This window comes from Meleagris gallopavo, chromosome Z, assembly GCF_905368555.1.
Source record: "Meleagris gallopavo chromosome Z, MGAL_WU_HG_1.1, whole genome shotgun sequence".
In the NCBI taxonomy this organism is placed as follows: domain Eukaryota; kingdom Metazoa; phylum Chordata; class Aves; order Galliformes; family Phasianidae; genus Meleagris; species Meleagris gallopavo.
In genome coordinates this window covers 68,093,694-68,116,525 of record NC_139435.1, presented here as the reverse complement: position 1 = coordinate 68,116,525, position 22,832 = coordinate 68,093,694, and the positions used below count along the sequence as shown (strand labels likewise).

Genomic DNA, 22,832 nt, shown 5'->3' with positions numbered 1-22,832 from the left:
TTTTAGTGCTTGGTGCTAGCAGTTTACTGGTTTCTGTAGTGTAATGAGATGTGGCTGATTACAGTGGTTGTGAGCCTCCAGTGGATACAGGATAAGGAGGTTCTAAAACATGTAAAATACTGTTGGAATTCAACTGTAAACCCTGAAGGAAACTCTTCATTTGAAATGAACTTTAGGAGACCTTCTCTTGGAATGTAAAAAAAAGTAAAAATAAAAGACAAATAGAAGTAAAACTTCTTGGGCTGCAAAGATTTTTGTTGAAGTCTTCTCTGTAGTGATGGAGGACTAATAGAATGAACTGCTAAAAAATATGACTGATCTCCACTGTGCACAGCACAGTTTAATTTGCTTTTTGTCCTAATGGCAGAGAAATTTGCAAGAATAAATCTTCACATGCAAGATCCTTGGGAGTTTTGCATTCCTTCTGGAGTGTGTATCTAGGCAGCTTTTTTCTATTTCTTTCTAAGGGTTTTGTTGGAAGCGCAGCTTTGCTTCTGCTTTTTCCATTAGTCAGTCTTAAGTCCTTCAGTGCACCGTTTTACAGAATACATTAATCCAAATGCAAGTGCCAGCTCACCTTTTTTAATACAGAAGTACGAATAATGTTATTAAAGGTTCAGCTGTTTCTGGTAAAATCTGGTGCGTGAGCAAGAAGGTGCGTGTGTAAGCTGCTCTTCGCATTCAGACACCTGGGTTTGCTGCAGAGCTGCTTTCCAAAGTTCTCAGAGCTACTTTCCATTGAGACAGCCTGCATAATCCACATGCAGTGGTGACTGAGAGTACCTGGAAAAGAAAACATCTATTAATGAGGTAGCAGGATTATCTTCTGCATCACTGTAAACTGCCATGGCTACAAAACTAACCCCTTTGTATAAATGAAGAGAGCTGTGATAGTCACCACTAATACAGTTTATGTTTTCCTGAATCAGGTGTTAGTTGTTCTCTTCTAGGAAATGAATTGGATTAAAGGATGATCATAGTTTGAAGTCTTCTAACAGAGGGTAGGTCTCTAATGGGCTTGGTTATGTTATAGTGGAAGGCTTCACACAGTAATAGGGAATGCACGTGGACAGTGGATTTGACTCTGGGAATCTGAGTTCAACTGACGGTAGCTTTTTAAGGACATGCCCTAATCTTCACGGAAACCCATTTATTGCAGTCAAAATCAGGTAGCTGGAAGGAAACTGGATTTATAAGGGCATGGAAGTATGTGAGAAAGCACTTGTGAGTAGCAGTCATTTCCCTTAGGTAGTTAAGATCAAAAATAGCTACATGAGAATCACCACAGAGGAGGAAAAGAATATACACTACTGTCTTATTTTTTCAAGGTGAACAAATCGTTCAATAGATTCCTGAAAATGATGCTTAAAAATCATTACTTAGTTCTCACCAGCAAGTTCACTGTGGAATTTGGGGTGTTAAACCTTTGCCAAAGTTACTTCAGGGAAGTCTGTGAAGATTTTCTGTCTTAAAGTGTTAGTAGTTAACTTGTTTCCATTTCTTAGCACTTAGATTTATTGTATCTCTGTGTATCGAGTTGGGGAAGTTGCCTTCTTTTTAAGAGAAGTATGTTTGGAAAGAGTAACCTTGAAGTTTCTTTGCAGTTTGCCTGACGATACCACTGTCTGCCTTAAAGACTTAAGTTCTCGGGTTAGATTCAGTTGTGTCTGGTTTTCTTTTTTTTTTTTTAATCTGTAGATTGTCATGTGAGAACATGTGGTGATTGCAAATTGGTAGATAGCATAGCTCCATCATGCTTCTCACTCACTCCCCCCATCAGAAGAGAGTAAGAGAATACAATAAAAGGCAGCTGGCTGGAGCTGCTCACCCCTGGCACAGGGCAGTGCTGGCTCTGCTCACAGAGGCCTCCCCTGCAGCCCCCCATTACCAAAACCTTACGCATAAACCCAGTACGGAATGGGAATCTTGTGTCTCATAGTCTGTTCCAGCAGTATCATCTGCCTTGGGAGGCACCTCTTCACTGTTTGTGTTGAAAATGGGTAGATAAATATTACTCATTAATTTTCATAAAGAGCTAACACAGTAATTGTTCATTTCTAAAAATATCTTGTCTCAGAGAATAACACAATGTGTAGGTATATGAATGTAACTTTGTATTACATATAACTGTAATTCTGCTTGACTTAAGAAAGGGAATGGACAAAAGGATGAGGGTGTGAAGGGATGGTAAAGATGGAATCTGCAGCTTCCAGTTCACACTGTAAGACTTACACATCTGAGCTGATTGGAGTGGATAGGTTTACTACCAGGAGAAGCAGGTGAACAGTTTTTGGTTTGATGCATCTGTTGGAGTTTAGTTGTCCAGTGTGAAATAAGTTGTGTAAACAGTAGTTTTGCACTATTAACTGTAATGGAAGTTTAGATGAAAACCAATGTGTCTTATGTCTATGCCACAAATACCTGCATTTGAGCGGGTGAATCCCATGCTGTGAGTGGAAACTGCCAGCAATTTGTGACTTCCCATTTCCATACAATGCATTCCAGAAGAAATACATTTCTTAATTTCATGTACCTTGCAATGGCATGTGTATTCTGAAAGTTAAAACCTTTTGTGATGGCAGTGGCAGCTGTCCCCTTCTGGGCTACTTTATCCATGCTGGGTTTACCAGTGTTCTTCACAGAGGGGGTGTTGATGAGGCTGAAGATGCTGCTGGAACAGCCTGCTTAGCAGAAGTATTCCCAAGATGCAGTGCTGCAAGGAATGTGGTGTAGCTCCATTTTGGGCTGGGATGTTAGCAATATAGCCACCATGGTTCCTGGTGCTGGATCTACAGCAGTGAAGTATTGACGTAAGCAGGGCATAGCAGAATCAGGCTGTGCTCTTCTCTCTAGATGACACTGTGTTGCCTTTGTAAATAGTACAGTCTGAATTTATTCAGTTCTAATCACTGTCACAATGTAGTCAGGTTTTAGGCAGTTGAAAGGCACAGGCTTATAGAACCAGAGTCAGAATCACAGACTCACAGAATGGCCAGGATTGGAAGGGACCTCAAGGATCATGAATCTCCAACCCCCCTGCAACAGGCAGGGCCACCAACCTCCCCATTTAATACTAGACTAGGCTGCCCAGGGCCCCATCCAATCTGGCCTTGAACACCTCCAGGGATGGGGCATCCACAACCTCTCTGGGCAGCCTGTTCCAGCACCTCACCACTCTCTCAGTAAAGAACTTCCCCCTGACATCCAACCTAAATCTTCCCTCCCTCAACTTAAAACCATTCCCCCTTGTCCTGTTATAATCTACCCTTTCAGAGAGTTGATTCCCCTCCTGTTTATAGGCTCCCTTTAGGCACTGAAAGGCTGCAATGAGGTCACCCCACAGCCTTCTTTTCTCCAGGCTGAACAAGCCCAGCTCCCTCAGCCTGTCTTCGGAGGGGAGGTGCTCCAGTCCCCTGATCATCTTTGTGGCTCTCTTCTGGACCCTCTCCAACAGCTCTCTGTCTTTCCTGTATCGGAGAACCCAGACCTGGACACAGTACTCCAGATAGGGCCTCACAAGAGCAGACTAGAGAGGTACAGTCACCTCCCTGTTCCTACTGGATAGCTGGTAATATATAACTGGGAATTCCTTGAGTTGCTTATCAGGGATTTTTATTCATGTTCTTATTTAGTGTATGTGATTGTTTGTTATGTCATGTAATCTGATGTTTGGTCCAGAAAGGTGGAATTGCTGAGTTGCTACAATTAGGTTTCTATGGCTGGGCCTTTAGCTGCCCTTAATAGAGGCTTGTGCTCAGTAATGCACTAAATTAAGCTGATAGGTACTCTATTATCTCTATAATTGTCTTATTCATATTGTTCCATCATTTGTAAATTCCATGGTTTAATTATGTCCTGGTCACTAAACTGTTTTTCAAGCATTTTTAGAAGTCTGAAAATTATTTCCAAATACACTGGAACGGAATAAAAAAAAATCCAGATCCATTAAAAGTGTGTTTTTTGCCATGGTTTCTCATGTTGTTTCAGACTGCTCTTTTTTGCCTTTTATGTTGGGTAGAAAGAAAGTGAAATTATTATTTGTGTCCAGTTTAATGCAGTTTGTGGAAAGGAGTAATTTCAAGTACATTTCTGAAATGTTAAATCCTCCTGAAGCATAGGGTCAGAATACACTGCCATTAGGCGATCCTTAACATGCCACTGTATTTTGTGAAAGGTATACAGCATTTTGAAGGTAGATTCTCCCCAGAGCAGAAATAGCAAAAAGTGACTGTTACCACTTGTCTTTTACAGGACTGTCATCTTAGCATTCCTCTGGAATAATGTATTGCACTGCTGGCAGGAATTCATGTCTGTAAACATCAGTGAATGCGTGAGTATGACAGCAAAGAAGGACTGATACTCAGTCTGCAAAAACTGGCATAGAAGCTGGATTTGAGATTCAGACTTCAGTGGAAATGTGTTTACTCCCAGAATGGTTGCTGCTTTACTGAAAGTAAGGTGTTAATTTGGTTGTGAGATAAATATGAGCCTTTCCAGGACAGTTCTGCGCTATTCTGCACTACTTTTTGCATCCACCTTAGGGAAGCAAGACATGCTTCAGTACTTATGCTCTGCTTACAACAAGAATAGGTTATGTGAAGATGAGTCTGTTTACTGGAGGTTTATTCCTGAAGATCTTTCACACATGTGCTGGTGTTTCAGCTCAGTGCAGAGTATGGTGACAATAGGAGCTGTTTTGGTTTCTCCAAAGAAAAAATGTCTCCATTGTGTTCTCCACAGATGTCCCCTTTTTGTGGTTCATCCCATTGTCCCTGCACACTTGCCTGTGGAGACACTCACCAAGTTTGGCCAAGCACTGTAGCCACCCAGGCTCTCTGCACCCTTGGAACCTCTCCCAGCTGAGGACGCTGTGTGGCACTGTGCCAACTGACTGTGTTTATCTGATCATGCTTTTGAAACAAAAACTTCCTCAAGACCTAAGCTGACAAAAAGTATAATGCTTGATGTAATGTTTCCTGCCTTTTTTTTTTTGACCGTGAAGCTGTTCCATAACATATATTTTATACTGGAAGAAACTCTGCAATTAATCCAACTGTCCCAATGATAGAGGAATGTGGCAGAACAGAAGCGAGTATATAAGGTTATCCCCTACCTTTTAGCATCCCTCTGATGAAATCTCTCTTGTGTGAGGTGCAGTTCAGGTGTGGAGTATGCCATTTCACAGTCTGGATACAGTATCTCTGCAGGGCAATGAAATGCAAGTCAGGTTATCCAGAGAGTGTTGTCAACAAGCAAAAGTTTTATGAGTCCAGCCTTCCACAGGTGACAACTGTTCTGTGAGGTATTGTTTCATTCGTCTTAAATGGTGTTGGATAGCTAGTTGCATAATAGAAATCATAAGTTCTGTTACGCTTCCAGTGATCCAGTGATGTCTCTTGTGAGAAGCTTGTGCTTACAGCAAGTGTGCAAGTTTTAATGAAAATCTACAGAATATGAAAGGAACCTGTTTACATCTCTGTAGCCCAGAGCAGCTGCATATTACATCTGTAACTCTGTAGATGTTATCTGCTTCACTAAATTACACTGGATTTTTAATATTAGAGATTGCAAGGGCTTTCACAATATATTCTCATAATTTATCAATATGTTTACAATTAGGTAATTCTCATGCCTTTAAAGAGGTCACGATGGGCATCTTAGAGTTACCTGTCATCTTGTGTTGTAAGATACCAGTATGGCCATTTTATTGTTGTGAGCTTGGTTTTAACTTTGTGCAATCCAGTGATCAAAAATATATTTGAATTTGAATGTATGTTTTGCAAATTAGCTACTTTTTAGTTTTCGGAATATTTCAGTTTTGCCTGTTGTTCCAGCTGAATTTCTTTCTTTCACTAAGTAGTGGAAAATATACTACTGTGGTTCATATTTGTTCTAGAAAAGAAGTTGGATTTGAAAGAAACTGAAGAATGATGATGCATACCACAATTTGGAAAATCCTTGTTTCCTGGCAGTGGCAGATTATTTCATTTTGATTATAACCAATGTACTCAAAACTTTGGTTTTCTCCTTTTGTCATGATTCTTTATAGTGGTCACGTTCTCTACATTTATGTATTACTTATACCAAACTTTTCATGCCATCCTCAGTGTGTTTACTAAAGAATGAATCACAGAGTAGTGTCTCATCAGTCTGGCTCTAACATAAGTGGAGCTCATCTGGTTTGTTTAGAACAAACATGTGAAGGATTGGGTGACAGATTCTAGTCATTCAGGCTGTAGAATTTGTGATGTGTTATCCTGTTCTTAAAACAGGAAGTGTGCAACAAGAGTATTTCTGTAATTGTATGTCCTCCCACATACAAGCAATAAGGTAATACTTAAACCTGTCTGAATGTGATGTTACCAAAAACAGCTGCTGTATGTAGTTCAGACTTTCTTCATGTATCTGCTCGATTGTTTTCTGTAGTTGAACCTTGAGATAGAAACTTAGTAGGGACAAAGAAGGCTGTAACCAGCAGCCTTTATTTTCATGCCTCTTGTCAGCCTTCTCAATTGCTTTTTAGCCAATACCTGAGCCAAAGCCTGTGCTTTTCTTGCAGTGCTGAACATGACTGCAAGAAACACAGTAAAAGAGTGGAGAAGGAAAAAAGGAAAAAAATGCACAAGTAAAATGAAGTGGATACTTTGGAACAAAGAGAGGAATAGAAGAGGAAGAAATTCCTAACATAGAAAACAAAAGAGAGGAAAGCATTTCTGAATATTTGCTTGTCTTCACAACTTTGCTGAAATGTGTGTTTTCAGACTGTGCAGCAGCATGAGAGAAGCTGTCTGTTAACTACTAAGTCACTGTCATTGCAGCATCTGCAAATAGAATTCCAGTGGTTTTCCTCTTGACAATTTTTAGGTATTATCAGTGATTCCTGAAGAAATATCTATAGCCTACGTATTAAGTCTTACAGGAGTCACAGCAGTAGTCTCTCTTAAAAAACACAGAATTTGGTTGTGTAGCTTGCCATCCTGAATTCTCACACATTTTACCAAGGGCAGCTTGGGCTTCTGTTCCAGCTGTGGTATGTCAAGGATTCAGTCTTGGTCAAACACCTGGTTGGCATGCTGTTCAGAGAGCAGAGATATTATTATTGCAGATTACTCTTGGGATCTGTGGTGATTGCTGCCTTAAAAATCACGGTGGCATCTTCCTACCTAATAGCAGATACTGTGTGTGATACAGCTGGGTTTACTCGAATAATTTGTGATGCGATCTAAACCATAATGTATGGCATGTGTGGATGGCAGGAGATCTGATTGAAATGGGATGAAGAATAGGAAGGTAGCAATCCGGTTTCCTAACCATTTATTTATGTAGCAACCATAATGATGAAAGCAGGGCAGTCAGTCTAAGGTTGTTTTGGATTACTGCCAATTTAGAAATAAAATATTGGTACTAAAATTTCTGTGAACATAAGCAGTATTCACAGGAATGCTAAAGACGCTGTAAAATTTTAATGAATCAATTAAAATGTTAAATATAATAAAGCCACATAACTAGCTAAATAACTACTGGTAAAAGATTTCAATACCATTATCTTCTGGGTGTTGCAGGATGTGTGTGTCTGGCAGGAAGTGGATGAAAGAGGGAAATGCAGAACCTGGGCATGGGCACATTCAGCAATAGAGCAGAGTTTATATTGTGGTGTGAGCCAGGGTGTAATAATTAGGTCATGGTCTTGATGAATAGATGAAAAGCATGCTGCTGTTTCAAGTGCTTCCTATCTGGAAGACTGTACTAAAGTGACGGGAGGGCTGTGGTGGAGTAGAAACCTCAGATCGTTATCAGCCCTTATAAGACCAGGCATTGAATCATCTTTCAGAAGAATTTTCTCTGGTGTTGTTTTTCTTCAGTTAAATGCAATTAACTTGAACGTACAACTTAAGTTTTATATAAGGTTCTCCAAATTATCTGCAAAAATTTTATCTGCAATCTTCCCAAGATGTTGGCAGGGAATACTTTTAAATTAGTTTTCCAGCTGCTGAATATCAGTGGATAATGAAGTGCCTTATATCCAGATTGGAAGGAAGCTGGTAAGAGAATAAAGCAGATATATGAGTAGAGCATGGCTTTTTAGCACATGTTTTGGTGCTCTGATCTCACAGGGACTGTTTTTTTTTTTTGTTTGTTTGTTTGTTTGTTGTTTTCCTTTTGTTTTTGTTTGTTTGTTTTTTCTCTGCAGAGATCTGCTGAGATTGTTTTGGTGTAATTACTTCGCACCAGCCTCTGACATCTTAAGGGTTATATAGATTCATACAATCAAGTTGAAAAGGAACCTAAATGGTCGTCTGGTCAAACTCCTACAGTAAACAGGGGTATCTACTGCTCAGAGTGCTGTCTAGTCTGAGCTTGAATGTCTCCAGGTGTGTATGAATCCTATGAAATCTTGTTTAGAAGGAATGAAACTGTTACAGGTGTGTGTGTTTTATGTACACATTCACTGCTTTACTAGAGGTGCTGTGAATTCCTCCACTTCTATGACCACTGTAACCATTCATTGGTTTGGATGTATGTTTGGCAGGACAGCATATCCTGTAATATAGGATCCCTAGCATCTGTGTTCTCTTAGGTATTTAAGTGGCACTTTTCCTGTACAGCAGTTCCTTCTGAGCTCGTAAAGCTGCCTTTCCTTTATGGTAGAAAGGCATTTTAAAGTTCTGTGGGTTCATTAAGAAACATGGCCACAGAACCTCCCTTCCAAAATTTTAGAATTATACAAGCAAAACAGTGTTCCTAACGATGTTGCTGTGATTGGGGCCCAAGACAGATGGAGACTTGCTTTTGAATGACAGCAAGTACTGCTTATAAATGTACATGTGATGCTTACTTTTTTCTTGGTCAGAAATTTTGTGGGAGGTATGGTGTGGGAAACATGCTGCATAAAGTAGTTCTGTAGGATGAATCTAGACGCCTTGAAATCTCCCTCTTTAAAACTGAGCCAGCTTTACAGTGAAGTTTTAATTACATCAGCAATTGGTTTTTAGCTAGAGATAAGCTAAGCTTTGCCAAGCAGTGGGGGAGGACTGCCATTCAGACCAGGGTCCTTCAAGCACTGCCTTCCTGAGACTACTGGCTGTGCTTTCCCTGTTTGCTGTCTGCTCTGGTCACAGAGCACAGTGAATAATCAATTATTTTGCTTCTGGGTAACTGCTTGTTTTAATGGTCAGGAAGGAATCCACCTTAATGCTCCCCTGCTGATCACTTTTACTTGTTACATAAGTAAATCATTTTTGTTCCCTTCCTTCTGTAGTGTAAAGTGATGAGATTGGCTTGAGAAGACAAATCCTTAGCTTATAGTGAAGAAAGTTCCCTTTCTATTATACTTGTTGAGGGCCTGTTCCTATGAGTCTCAGAGTGAGTGCTTTTGTGGTTGTGAAGGGCCAACAAAAACACCTTCTGTCTTTCTAGGGTGTGCTTAGTACGTCTCAAACACTTGCAGAGCAAGGCCATTGTGATGATAGCCAGTCAAAGGCTGGTATCAGTAGACATGATATCCTCTCCTCCTCCCACCAGAGTAGATTTGCTTTACTAACAAATTTAAGTTTTGTCTACAAACTTGTCTTAGACAAACTTGTTATGGTGAACTCGCTTGTTTGCAGCCTTGAGATGGCGCATCTGTAAACCTCACAGGCTTAAAAGGATGCCTGAAAGGGACCCAGAGTCATTGTCAACATCTTCATCATCTTGGTGGTCACTGTTGCTGTTTGCTGGTTTGAGACTATGACTTCTGGATGAGCGCGCTAACACCCCATCCCTTCTCCAGTGCTGCAGGCTGAGACTAGAACTCCTCGAAACAGACGTCCAAAATAGACTGGTGATCAATCTTTTTTTCTGTCTGTTTTTCTGATGCTCATTCTTTCTCTGTTTTCTTCAGTTTTCTCTTTTTGTTCTTTTTCTCTTGTAAAATTATTAAGTAATTGCAAGACCTAAGTAATTGCAAGGTGCTAAGTTGTAAAGTTGTGAATTAGTTGTGAGTCTTATTTTGATTCCTTAAAGTCTCTAAAGACTGTAAAGAAATGATTAAATACTGTGCTTCTGCAAATTCTGCTTACCATGGGGGATAATGAAAAATCCACCCAAACCTGCTTTCCAGATCAGCTGGTGAGTGGAAGTTTTGTTTGCTGTGTTGAGTGGCTTTTTGAGAACAATACAGGTTGAGCACTATGTAGTGGCAGAGAAGAGGCTTTGAAATTTTAAACAGTTTAGTTTGCTGGAAAATTACATTGTAAACTCCTTGGGTGTGTGTGGAGAAGAGTGCAATTCCATAGCTGTTCCTACAACCTACTCCTAGTGCAGGGCTCCTCTGGTATTACAGTTCTATTGTTCTTGGAGTTTGGTTTTTGCTTCTAAACTGTATTGAAGGATATTTTTTCTGTCTCCATGAACAATCCATGATTACCAGCTGTATTTTTGTAAACTGGAGAGGAGGCAAGCTGTCCTTAGGAGAGGTGGTTGTTACCTCAGTGTTCTTTCCAATAGCATGTGTTTGTTTAGATCATGTCTCTGAGTTCATTTACTTACTTGTATTTCTGATTTCATAGATGGTAAAGAAAGCACTTTTTTTTTTTTTTTTTTTTTTTCTTTTGGTACAAGTTACAAGCTGCTTATTTAGAGCTTTGGAGTGTGGATGAGTACTTCATCTCAGGTATTCTGTTTCTAGTCTGGTTTATGGGAATCTGTATGTTTAACAGATCCAGTGTTTCCTGCCCTGCACAAAATAGTAGGTCATTTTGACCAAATGATAAGGTCAAACACAATAAAATTACAGGGTGGTAGTCACAGCTGTTTTCTGGACAGAAATCTCTTCAGCCTTCAAGCCAATTTGGTCCTATAAGTTCAGAACAACTCATAAATCAGCACCGACTGATCTATTTCTCTGAATTTTGGAAGTAGAGGAGACACAACCAGACTTCTATAACTACAAAGGCTATGCCTTGTGACTGAGTGTGTTGAGGTGCAGTATGTTTTGTCAAGTCACAGAACCACCAGACCCTTAGCCTACAAAATCATCCCTGGTCTGATCTGTGAAACCTTTTGTATTTTTCAGAAGACTCAAGTAGGAATACTCTCTCTGGTCTGAGTTTGAAAATGTCCGTAATTAACTGTAGTTGCTGCCACTCACTGTTTGTTGCATATACATTGGGAACTTTGATGGAAGCAAAGGTTTCTTCTGATCTTCAGAACAAAATTTTAGATTCATGGCATGAACAATTAAAATATATTTGTAGTTAATATATCCCTTTTTTTTTTTAATATTCCTTCATTTGTGAAAAAGTATGCATTTTTGTCTTGTTCAGCACTGCTTTGCAAAGACAAATCCTATTCCCCATGGTTAGTAGTGGAATTACCTTTACTGTCTTCCTGCTGTAGGGCCCATAACAGTCCCACTCAGATATGAGTTACCGGAGGTCAAATCGAAAAGCTACCAGGGTCAGGCATAGCCTCAACTGCTACATGATTTCGGGTTGGTCTTGTCTCTCAGCAACACTGAGCTAAGGGTAATTCTTTGTAATGCAAAATCATTATGCCATATTGAGAACTGTTTGTAATGAAGGGTGCAGAACATCACCTGATGATGTTGCAGCTTCCCTGCAGGTCTTTTGCTCTGAAACCTGGATCTGCTTAGAACTGAGGCTCTGTGTCACCAACCTGCTTCTCCTTTTTTCCCCCTGGAACAGCCAGCTTGAGGTTTGGCAGCAGAAGCCAGATTTAGGCTAACCTTTCTATATCTTGTTTTCTGAGTAGATGTGGTTTTTCTGAGCAGTCTTAGTTATTTGTGTTTGCCAGCATAGTGTATGTAGCATGCTCTGCCTTTGTAGCTCTGTTTCTCAATGTAAAAATGAGTAGTTTGAATCAAAATGATACTGTACGATGGAGTGTATGATTTAGATGTTCTTGAACACATATGTGGTTTCCTAAAACTAAGGCTTAGTCTAAAAATGAAGACCTTGGCCACTGTTTGCAGAGTAGGGAGCTTGAAGTTTCAGGGGATAAAATGCTGACTTTTAGTGAAAGAGCTACTGTACTGCTGTGTACAGAGATCTGCCCTCCAGTGAGTCTATACACATAGAAGAGTAAGGCCCTGAGTTAAGATCTGAGGCCACTAGAGCAATTTTGTGTGTGTATGTTTTGTTATTTCTTACCACTCACGTGACCTGTCACGGTTATTTTAAAAACAGACTTCTGAGGATTCATGTTAAATCTCAGCTTTTGGATTTTGTCCTTGAGAATTGTGTGAATGTTCTTGGCATGTGGGGGTGAGAAGGAAATTGGATTTTAGTGCTGTCTCCTCAGTTATGCCAGCACTTTTGAATGCAGATTGAGGAGCAAGTTAAGCTGAATAGAACAGAGATTTATGAACTGTAACCACAATTTAATTCATTCTTATTCTCTTTTCAAAGGAGTGTATTCAGAGGATAAAAGTAAAATTTTACTTTTATTGAAAGTAGAAAAGAAATGAACTGGAAGAGAAAAATGTGTGTTAAGGAGAATCATTGTGTAGTTCAGTTTGTGTCCCTGTTTTCTGAAAGCTGTTAGAATTTATTTACTCCATTTAACCATCCTGTTTATATTTCTAAAGAAATGAATGATAATAGCAGTTCTCTGTCGCAATAATTTCAGTGAGAACACCATCCACAGAGACGGTAGGATTTTGGCTAAAGCAAGGTTTTTGAGCTGGTTTTGTTGCTACTCCTACCAGAGTGTAGGTCAGCCCAGCCATGCAGTCCACCAGGTGGTAAGTTTTTGCAAGAGCAGTGATTGCAAGACCAGCTGGCCAAGCTATGCACATGCATTTGTAAAGGCTTTGTTTTATTAATGGTGGAAAGAAGTAGCAGATCACAAGGACCTGACAACTGAAAGCAAATGCTTTCAAAGAGTGTGTCTTTGGGGCTGTGCTTGTAAGCATTCTAGCTACAGCTCAGACCAGTTGAAGTTTGTGAACCAAGAGGGGAACTGTAAGAGCTAGGTGTGTAGCCCTCCAAAAAACTAACCATCATTCAAAGGCATCGTCAGTACTGAACATGCTTCACTGCATGATGCTGTCACTCTGTCAGAATTCAGCCTCAGGATATGCATGAGCCAAAGAGAGTTCTCAACCTGCTTTAAGGACTTGGAAGGTCTAAAATAATGGCAAACACTGTGATTCAGTGACTGTGGCTAAAAACGTACTCCTCTGTGTTTCATCCCTCCCGTCCTTTACCCTCCACTGACAGTGTTTTATGCTGTCCTCTTTCCTGTGCTGTGTATCCATGCAGGGGATCAAAGAAATGTACTGGGGTGAAAAATCAATGGTCTTCTTAATTATTTAGTTTAGTACTCAGCCTTATACAGGTTTTGGAAGGGATTATATCCACCTGGGCCGCATATCACAGAGGACATGGTAAAAGGACAGGAATATGAAAGACTGAAAGTTGAAGTGGAACAGAACTTTCCAGAAAGGAATTACAGCCATACTTACTCTTGCATGAACATCAGTCTGCAGAGGGTCATAACCTTAAGTTCTTGTTCAGTGGAGAAGTAAGGGCTGTACTTCAGTATAAACAAAACCATCAATATTTTGTGATTTCTTTACTGTAATTCTGAGGAATCCCTTTTTCGGCTGACGTGAAGCTGTCTTCTATAGCAAGGACATATTCCTAGTTGGATTAGTATGGATGCTATTACAACAATAAGCAAGTAAGTATGAGGGTATACTAGTACCTCTCCAGAGCTTCTGATGAGATGTTAATTCCTGTTACACTTCTGAAAGCCACTAGAATGACACTGATTGAGAGATGAGCCTTCCTTTAATACAGAAATGTTTGTTCCTGTGGTGAAAAGCATGCCTAATTTGTACAATGAAGTTTACACCTAAGATTTATCCTCTCTCACCCCTGCCATTGCTCCTTAGTCACAATGGAGGGACTTTTGTCCCTGCTTATTGTTTTCCACTTTAATCTCAATGAAAATCTGTAGTTTGGCAGAGTCATGAAGTATGATTCTGTTTCTTTTGTCAGATATTGCAATGACACTAATGTAGAGGTTTTTAAGCAGAAGCTGATCCAGTGAAATTATTGTCTGTTAAATGTTACAGGAATACATTCATTTTACGGGACCCAGCTTTATAGACAGTTATCCATTATATTCTGCTCTCCTTCAAGTGTTAAGCTTAGAAATAGGGTAGTAGAGGAAGGGGAAGCAGTTACAGCTCTAAATCAAATAAGAATCAAGTAAAAATCCTTTATTCCACTCAACATTGACATCCTGATTATTAAAATACTGTTTTTATTGTATTCTGCCATCTCTTAATGTTGTGGTTTTGCTCTTTTTTTCTTTTCTCTCATGTATGAGCAAAACAAAGGCTTGCTATTACATGTCAAATGGATGTTATTATATATTTGGGAAATGTTTCTGACTATGGGAAGTCTTTACAGTCAGCATTTTCCACTGAGGACCTTGAAGCTGCACTGTTCTCATGGTTATCATATAAGGATTAATGTAAGGCAATCCTGGTAGCTCTAGAGAAAAGCGAGGAACTTGAAGAAACTCAAGAGTCCTTCTGTGAGAGGACTTGAAGCCAAATTCCATATTTTTCTAGAGATGCTGGGAATTTTTTTTTTTTTTTTTACCAGCACAAGAAATAGCAAATTCTTGTCCTCAGGCATCAGTTAGCTTCCTTTCACTGAATGCTACCACTTACTATTGTTATTTTGCACTTTAATTAAAATGCTCTTAAGTTTTCAGCTAAGTAACATAGAAACCATGGACAAAAGCTGAAGCAGGACTTTTGTTGTTGTTTTCTTGTTTTTTTTTTTTTTTGTTTGTTTTTTGTTTTTTGTTTTTTGTTAATTATGTTGATTCTTCCTGAAAACATTGAAATCATGGAGAAACCATACAGGCCAGCATCTGGAAAACAAAGTCATTGTTTATACATTTCTATGTAGAGTCTATGGGAGCTCACTTGTTACGAGCTTGGAAGATTGTTGAGAATAGGATAACATGTAGAAAAGGATACAATGACTTTTAAAACCTAGTTCCTGTGTTTGTACATGGTGCTTTTTAGAGACACTTCCTAAGTAAACCAAATTTGCTTTGATCCATTTTCCTTTCTCTTTCAACTCTGGTAAAACCATAATGCAAGTCTATATTAGAGGTTAATAAGGTTTGTTGTCGTTTTTTGCTTGTTGTGGTTTTATTGTTTGGTCTGTTTGTTGTGTTTCCCCCAAACCCCCCACAAAGAAATGTATGAAGTTTCCACCATGAATTTGCATGGCGTGATTGTACAGCACTTTTTTTTCTTATGATTAAACCTGAATTGCACAAACTTGTGCAAGATATGTGGGATACTATTCCTACTTATTTTGATGTTTTTTGCTGTCTAAACAGGAAAGGTGTTTTAAGATTTCTAGACAGGCCATTGTTCACTCAATAGTTCTTTGTACTTTGCTGTGTTATAAGAACTGCTTGTAATGTAGTATAATAGTTGCTCTCAGTCAGGAGACTGGAAGTAGAGAAAGTATGCATCTGAATATTCAAAAGGGAGAATAGTATGTATCGTTCCTCTATTTAAAGAATTTTGTGCTTTGTATTAAAATTAATAGTCAAATATGAAGCCAAATATGAGAAGTCTACAAAGTGTTGGTACTCAATGGGATTTGGATCATATGTGCTTTTCGAGAGGCTGCAGATAACTTTGAATCAGACCATACAAGTGCTCAGAATGAAAGCTTATACTTTGGAAAGAAAAATATAAAAAAAATGAGAATGCAGAGTTGGTTTTCAGACAGTGTCTTGTAGAATAGAACGCTTACTGTGTCTTTGATGCTGAAGTGGTCACGTCTTTTCACTTCCTTGGCAAATAAAATAGGAATTGTACCAGCTACCTTTCGCTTAAGGCTTGTGTTATGCTCACTAGTGTGCTCTGATGAAAAGCGTGTGATTGTAAACAGTGTCTCTAACATTCTTATGCCTGTGATTTAATAGAAACTGTATGAAGAAATGATATGTTGGGTTTTTAACTCAACAGTGAGTCAGACAGGGTGGTGGTGATATTTTGCTTATTTTTCTGTGTGTGTGTGTGGTATCTGTGTGGGCAGGACTGGTTTATGTGCTGATTTGGTGTACCTATTCACCAAACTGTAGGCCATGCAACACTCTCACAAGAGTATTTTGCGTATACTTTGGAAATGCACTTTATCATTTGAAGGAATTGTCCGCTTGAGTTGCCCATACAGGGACAAATAATTAGGGACTGTAAATTAGTGGTACAATTCAGAAGTGAATCTATCATGGATCAGAAGCCAGTTTCTATAGCCTTTGACATCAATGAATATAAGGAGAAGTCCTGCTGGCATTGTTGGGGTATGAAGACGGTTAGACACAAACAATGCCAAATATGTAATCAGTAGTCAAGTTTAATTTTACGTGGAAGGGTGGTGCTTCTGTGCTGATTTCAAGGAGTTATAATCCATTATTGCCAATACAACAGCATTATTCACACCATTTAGTCACTGAGATAACCCTCCCAAGACCACTTTAGATAACGAAACTGTGAGCATTTCTCATTCTCCACACATGAGAACTGTCATGAAAGTGAAAATGATGGCAGGCAAGCCAAATTCCATTCTCAATGCTTTAAAAATCTTGAAGTTTTGCTCACCATTTGTTGTTGAGTTATCAGATGGGTTTACTTTTGATAAAGCTATCTGATTTTGAAGCAATATATTTCCTTTCAAAGTCTATCACTACAAAGTTTTAATTGACTGTTTGTGATCCAAAATAGAATGACAGACTTCTCATCACTTGCTGAGTAAAACACAATGCTGCAAATGCTGGAAGTCCAGTGGTGCATGAGGTTCTGCAATGGTTCCATGATTCAGCCCAAAGCAGAAGTGTGGCCATCCTGCCATTAAGTACCACTTTACTGCTTAAACAGTAAAGATACTTTTAGAGACTGCAGATTGTGGCTAAAGCTTTCAATTAGCATAAGCCTTCAGCTGAAAATCAGGTACTCTGCTGAAGCTCAGCCTGTTCTTTTGTCCCTAGTAAGTAATATGAAAGCTTATTTCTTCCAGGAAAGTAGTGGTGATGCTACTTGTAACTTTAAAAATGCTTGGTTGCAGGGTGCTGTAGTGGGAGCAGTAAGGACACATATAAGCATAGCATGCAGGATCCCTGTCCATTTCAGAAGTGAGGGGGAGGTGTCAAAAAAATCATGTTCTTCTTCATTCATTTTGGCAAGCTTTTGAGTGAAGAACAGAGTTAACTAGATCGCGCATACCCTCACAAAACTGCAAAAAGTGATTTCAGAGAACTGATTCACTGATTTCTGTTACCTTCACCATACTCTTTTCTGTATTGTATTTTTTAAGTGAAAATGATTGAGAAAGTAAATACACATGTTCCCAGCTTTGCATAGCATTCCAGAATATTTTAAGACAGAGGAAAAAAAAAAAAAAAATAGCAGGCATTACAGAATGAGTTTGACATATACAGTCCAGATTTGTAAATATGTTTTTTTATCAAGTAAATTTGCAGATAAATAATAGAGGTGGCCTTATCTTTTACTATAAGATGCTGACAATAGGATTCTCAATGCAGGGAATTCATAGGTAGTTCTCATTTATTTTCATTCCTCTTGGTGTATTAAAGCACAGTTTATCTGACTGCATAGTAATCTTATGTTATTAGCTGTTGAGTTGCGTTTGACCATGATGTATGTATGCTTTTATGAGCGATTTCACCATTTGACTCTTGGTACATAGAAGAGTTGAGACAATGAGTTGTTTGGTGAATGTTTTTGTTGCTTCTTCTCTGTGTTAATCGTTTTTCTGCAGTGAAAGTTTAGCAGCAGTGAATATTGTTATCTTTTCAAGATGTGTTTTAATTGTTATGCAGCTAGTTGTTTTATTTAAAAACTATTGTGTCATGTTGAATATTTACAGGTGAGGAAGTAGCCATGTTAGAATGCCAGGTGTATTAGACTGAAAAGAAGTAATGACCTGAGCTGTGAAACTCCTGTCTGACATCTTTACTGAAAACTGGGATGTGGGCTCCATGCCATCTCAAAGTGTACCAGTCACCAGCTCAGTCTGAGCAGCAGTAACCACCCGTCCTTCAAAAGGCTTTTAAATAAACAGCTTGCTACCACAGAGCATCTGAAAGCTGGTCTTTGCAACAAACTGTAGGGCAAGGCTGTCTCTTAAAGCACCCTCATTTCCTGCTAATGACTCTTAATTTGACTACTAGGAGGCTGGCTTTCCCAACCTTCATACTTTATTATTTCCAGACTGTGCAGGAATACTACTTCAAGGGCCATGTCAGGTGTGACAGTGGCCTCCCTGGGGTCCATCCCTGCACATCTCATGTTTTGCTGATAGAGGAAGAATGACTGCTTATAAACTCATGATTGAAGTATCTCTGCAGGGTGGTATGTGTCATCAGCGAAAGGAAAGGGCAACTGGTTTTATTTAGGGTGCTGGTAAATTGAGCAGATACTAATCTTCCAGCTACCTGGGAGAGGATTTTCCATGTTGCTTACATTCTACTGTGTGGAGATGGAGTCTAACACACTACAGTTCTCCTTGCCTGGGTATGTGTTACTTTCTTCTGGTGCTCAAAAAAAAAAAAAAGAAAAAAAGCCTTTTTCAAGATCTTTCTCCCTCTCTTGAAAGCTTTAAGAGTGTCTTCAGAGTAATTCGGTGCTTTCCATGCACAGGTTAAGGGAAACAGTAGGGCACACATAATCCCATGAAGAGTGTTCATTAGACACTGATAGGGTAGGATGTTTATAGTGCTATAAAAATTTAAACCGAGGGCCACAGCCTCTTCTCACGCCTCTTATTTTCCAGACCCTTCTGCATCTTTGTTGCCCCACTCTGGACATTCTCTAATAGCTTTACATCTTTATATTGTGGTGTCCAGGTCTGCACCCAATACTCAAAGAGGCTGCCCAGCACAGAGCAGAATGGGACAGTCCTTTCCCTCTTCTGGTGGCAGTACTGTGCAGAGGCACAGATCCACCGTGCTGGCTGTTCCCCTGTAGAGAAGATGAATAGAGCTATTAAGAAAGTGTCAGCTTTACCATTGCTTTTTAATCGTTTTATACAGTCTAATAGAAAATTAACACCATTGTTGAATTCCTGAGGGTGGATTAAGTATGATAAAAGACAGAGATGATAATTCCTTAATACTTTTTTTTAAAAAAAAAAAAAAGAAAAAGAAATAAAAAAAGAAAAAATATATGTTGTTTATGTTTTATGTTTTCATCAAGTTAGAGATTAGTATTTTTTAAATCTGGCTTATTAAATACTTTACATTTGCTTTTCAGCTTATAATTAATAGAAAATGATGGTGAAATGATAACAAACTGGTGGGTCCAAACTTGAGCTTACCACTAATATAAATCATTTCCATATCCTTAGGGACATGAAGCCTTTCGGGAAGGCTTTCAAGTGGAAGAGCTAGTAGACTGCTTTGAAGTCAACACGAACTTCTGTGACAAAAAGAACCTGGAGGACCTGTGATAGGGAGCAAGTGATTTCAGATACCTGAATTAAATCTCAGCAGTGCTTTTCTGCCATCTGCTGCAGAGCAGAAGATTATCAGACATGTCAATAGCACTGAAGCAAGTCTTTAATAAGGATAAGACTTTTCGTCCAAAACGCAAGTTTGAACCTGGAACCCAGAGGTTTGAGCTACATAAAAGAGCGCAGGCCACTCTGCACTCAGGTGTGGACTTGAAAGCAGCTGTACAGTTGCCCAGGGGAGAAGACCAAAATGACTGGGTAGCTGTCCACGTTGTTGACTTCTTCAACAGGATCAACCTCATTTATGGAACTATCTGTGAGTTCTGCACGGAGAGGACCTGCCCAGTGATGTCTGGAGGCCCTAAGTATGAGTACCGGTGGCAGGATGACATGAAATACAAGAAGCCTACAGCGCTGCCGGCACCGCAGTACATGAATCTCCTCATGGACTGGATTGAGATGCAAATCAACAACGAGGATATATTTCCTACAAGTGTAGGTAAGTGCAAAGAAGAACTGTCAACTGCCTTTCATTCTGCGCACTAAGCATGAACCCTTCCTGACCTCAGAGAGGCTGTGGAGTCCAAGCCTTTATAAGTGCAGGTAGAGGAGGAGGGTGTTTTGCCAGAATAGTCTAAAATGTATGAAATGTTAACTGTGTCTACTACATCTGATGGGGTTTGTTAGTCTAAAATGTTTTCAGTTGAGCCATTTGTTCCTGGAAAGCTTCTGCTTCTCAAGTTATTCACTAACAGTGGTCAGCATTTCATTTTAGCTTGCTGAAACTTAGTCATGTTTGAATTGCTTTACACTTTGCCTGGCCACTTAAGCAGATGCAGAATGGATGGAAAGCAAAGTGGTATTTCCCTTTGGAAAAGTGTACAGCGCTATGCAGCACAAGGCCATGGACAGTCAGGAATGCAGTGAACTATTTCCTCCCACCCTCTCATCACTTCCAACACAAAACTGATGAATTAGAAAGTGAGTTATTCCCAAAATTACTGTAGTTTAACCAAAGAGCCTAGGGAGGAAACTGCTAAAGAGAGCACAGTTTGTCTTTAGGTACTGTTGTTAGCTTTTCTGAAGAATGTACAAATAGATGGAAGTATTGTTGCTAGAATATTTTCCTCTGAATGAGGAAGACTTTGTGGAGGAACGCCATTGTATGGTGTAGAGAGCCTAAAACTTTTGCTGTGGCTGCAGCTAATGAAAATGACAGGATGCTGTACCTGAGCAGTGTAAACTTCAATTTTATTTAATGGGTCATGATTCACTTCTTTCAAGTAGGAAAGCTGGGAGATTCTTGTCAGAAATGTGAGATATTATATAAATATATGGATGCATAAATAGTAGAATATTTTGCAGTTTATGCAGTTAGGAGATGGTACATCAAGAGGCTGCATGTTTTGGTGAGATTTGCTAACCTTTGAAATAGCTGATTCTTGGGCTTTTCTGCTCTTTGTTTGGACAGACTTGTGGCTTGTTTCCCAATCCTTATCTCTTTCCTGCACTAACAGGTAGAAAGAAGACAACTATGTCTCTTAGGCTGTAATTTGCCAGTCTAGCAAGAAGCAGGATTTCAAAGGAAGAAGTATATACTTTTTGTATAGTGAAGAATAGGTCTGATTTCTTAAAGCACTTGTTCTTCTGTTTATTTGCTGTAAAAGATTTTTGGAATCGAGGGTAGCTTAGGAGTGCAGTTAAATATGTGTTTTTGCTTCCACTGGTATTTTTTCCATGCTTTTGTTACACCAAGTTTCCATCTTCCAGTCTTTTGCTGTGCCACCACAGTTTGTATATGCAAAAAAGATTTGTGGCCTGAACGCGGACGTGCTGATGAGTTTTACTAAAACAACAAAAAAAACCCCACCCAAATAATACACAAGGTTTCAGCTCCAATAGCTCCCCTGTTTATGTTTTTAGTAAGATATGTCTGAGGTAAACCTTCAGGATAAATGTGAGACAATAATGCTTAAATATTAAATGGCAGTGGTGGTTTGAAACCTTGATCTCATGATTCAGAAGTTGATGCACGCTGTATTGAATTTGGAGTTCTGTGCTCTCAGTGAGTCCCTGAGGAGGCACCTAGAACAGTCAAAGGAAATTCTGTGTCCGAGTATCTCCAACACAGACAGTGTTCCGTAGCCTCAGCAGCTAGGAGAAGTCCCTGGCACATCTGGGCCCATTCCTGGATAAGCCGCTTTTCTTTCGAGGGAATCTTTCTAATCTTTCTAAATCAGTCCCCTATCTATAACGTGGAGATGGCACTACCAGCCTGTACAAATGCTGCATATAAAGCAGTTCAATGAGATGTAGCTCAGCATGAATATTGTTCCATGTTTTGCTTTTCACAGTTGGTTAGAGAGTGAAGCTTTGTTGTTGTATTGGATACTGTTTGTTCTGCCTGTTTTGCAGCAGTCTTTGGTTATTTAACCATAGGGTCTCTGTTATGTTTAGTATTAATGCAGATCTCTATTTTCATTCAAACAGATCAATGGCATTGAAAATTAAGATTGCTCATTCTTCAAAGTAGATGAAATAGATCTTGAAAGATGATATACTCGAATGACAGAACAGGCTTAGGTATGCCATTACTAGTAGTACAGCAGTATTAAAGCATCATATCTGGATGTAACTTGGAGATTAATTTATTGTGTTAAATCTTTGTAGCATATGTAGAGAATTCCTCTGGAAAAATTGTATGTCCAGTGGATAGGATTTCAGCTGACCTTTTCACTAGCGGATGAGTTTGCTTAAGAGATCTAGCAGATTTATAGGAGTTGTTTGTACCATACTTTTCTCAGCTTAATCCTATTGCCCTCTTTTATTTGACATAATCGATGCAAACCACTTAAAAAAGGGATAGCGATAGCCCAGGTTGGTGGGCTTTTGTTTTGGTTCTTCCCTCTGTGGTTAAAAGAAAAAGAAAAAATAGTTATTAACAGTATACTACATTTAACACAAATTCCTCTTCGTGTTTGCATTGACACTGTAACCTCTAACTTATGACTACTTAGCAGTCTGTGTGCTTCCTGTGGTCTGGCTCCTCTGCTTTCTGCGGTCATCCTGACCTGCTCAATTAGTCATATAGAGCCTCTTCTCCAGCCACCCTCCTACTAATACGGATCTGACAGGCAGGAGAAAAGGGAGCTGAGGAGCTGTTAAGTGAAACTGACAAAAACAGGTGCCTGAATATTAGGGGCTCTTTTTTTTTTTTTAAGGCAAAACTTTAAAGACTACTGGAAAAACAGAGTCACAGCCTGTAGACAAGTTTTACTGATTATGACCTTGTTCTTACTTCAATTATTACCCATT

The 22,832-nt window shown here is 39.3% G+C and overlaps 1 protein-coding gene across 5 annotated transcripts in view; it reads left to right on the top strand.

The window, feature by feature from the left end:
- MOB3B (MOB kinase activator 3B) overlaps positions 1 to 22,832 on the top strand; it is an 84,836-nt gene that overhangs the window by 17,520 nt on the left and 44,484 nt on the right. For 3 of the 5 annotated variants that reach the window (XM_085213520.1, XM_085213518.1, XM_085213519.1), the window contains one exon: positions 19,413 to 20,016. In XM_085213520.1, coding sequence (XP_085069646.1) covers positions 19,599 to 20,016 — 418 coding nt within the window. In that variant the 5' untranslated portion in view covers positions 19,413 to 19,598. Of the gene's footprint in view, positions 1 to 4,251; positions 4,331 to 9,554; positions 9,824 to 19,412; positions 20,017 to 22,832 lie in introns of those variants that run through there. The other 2 variants (XM_085213517.1, XM_031557390.2) reach the window with 2 other exon arrangements.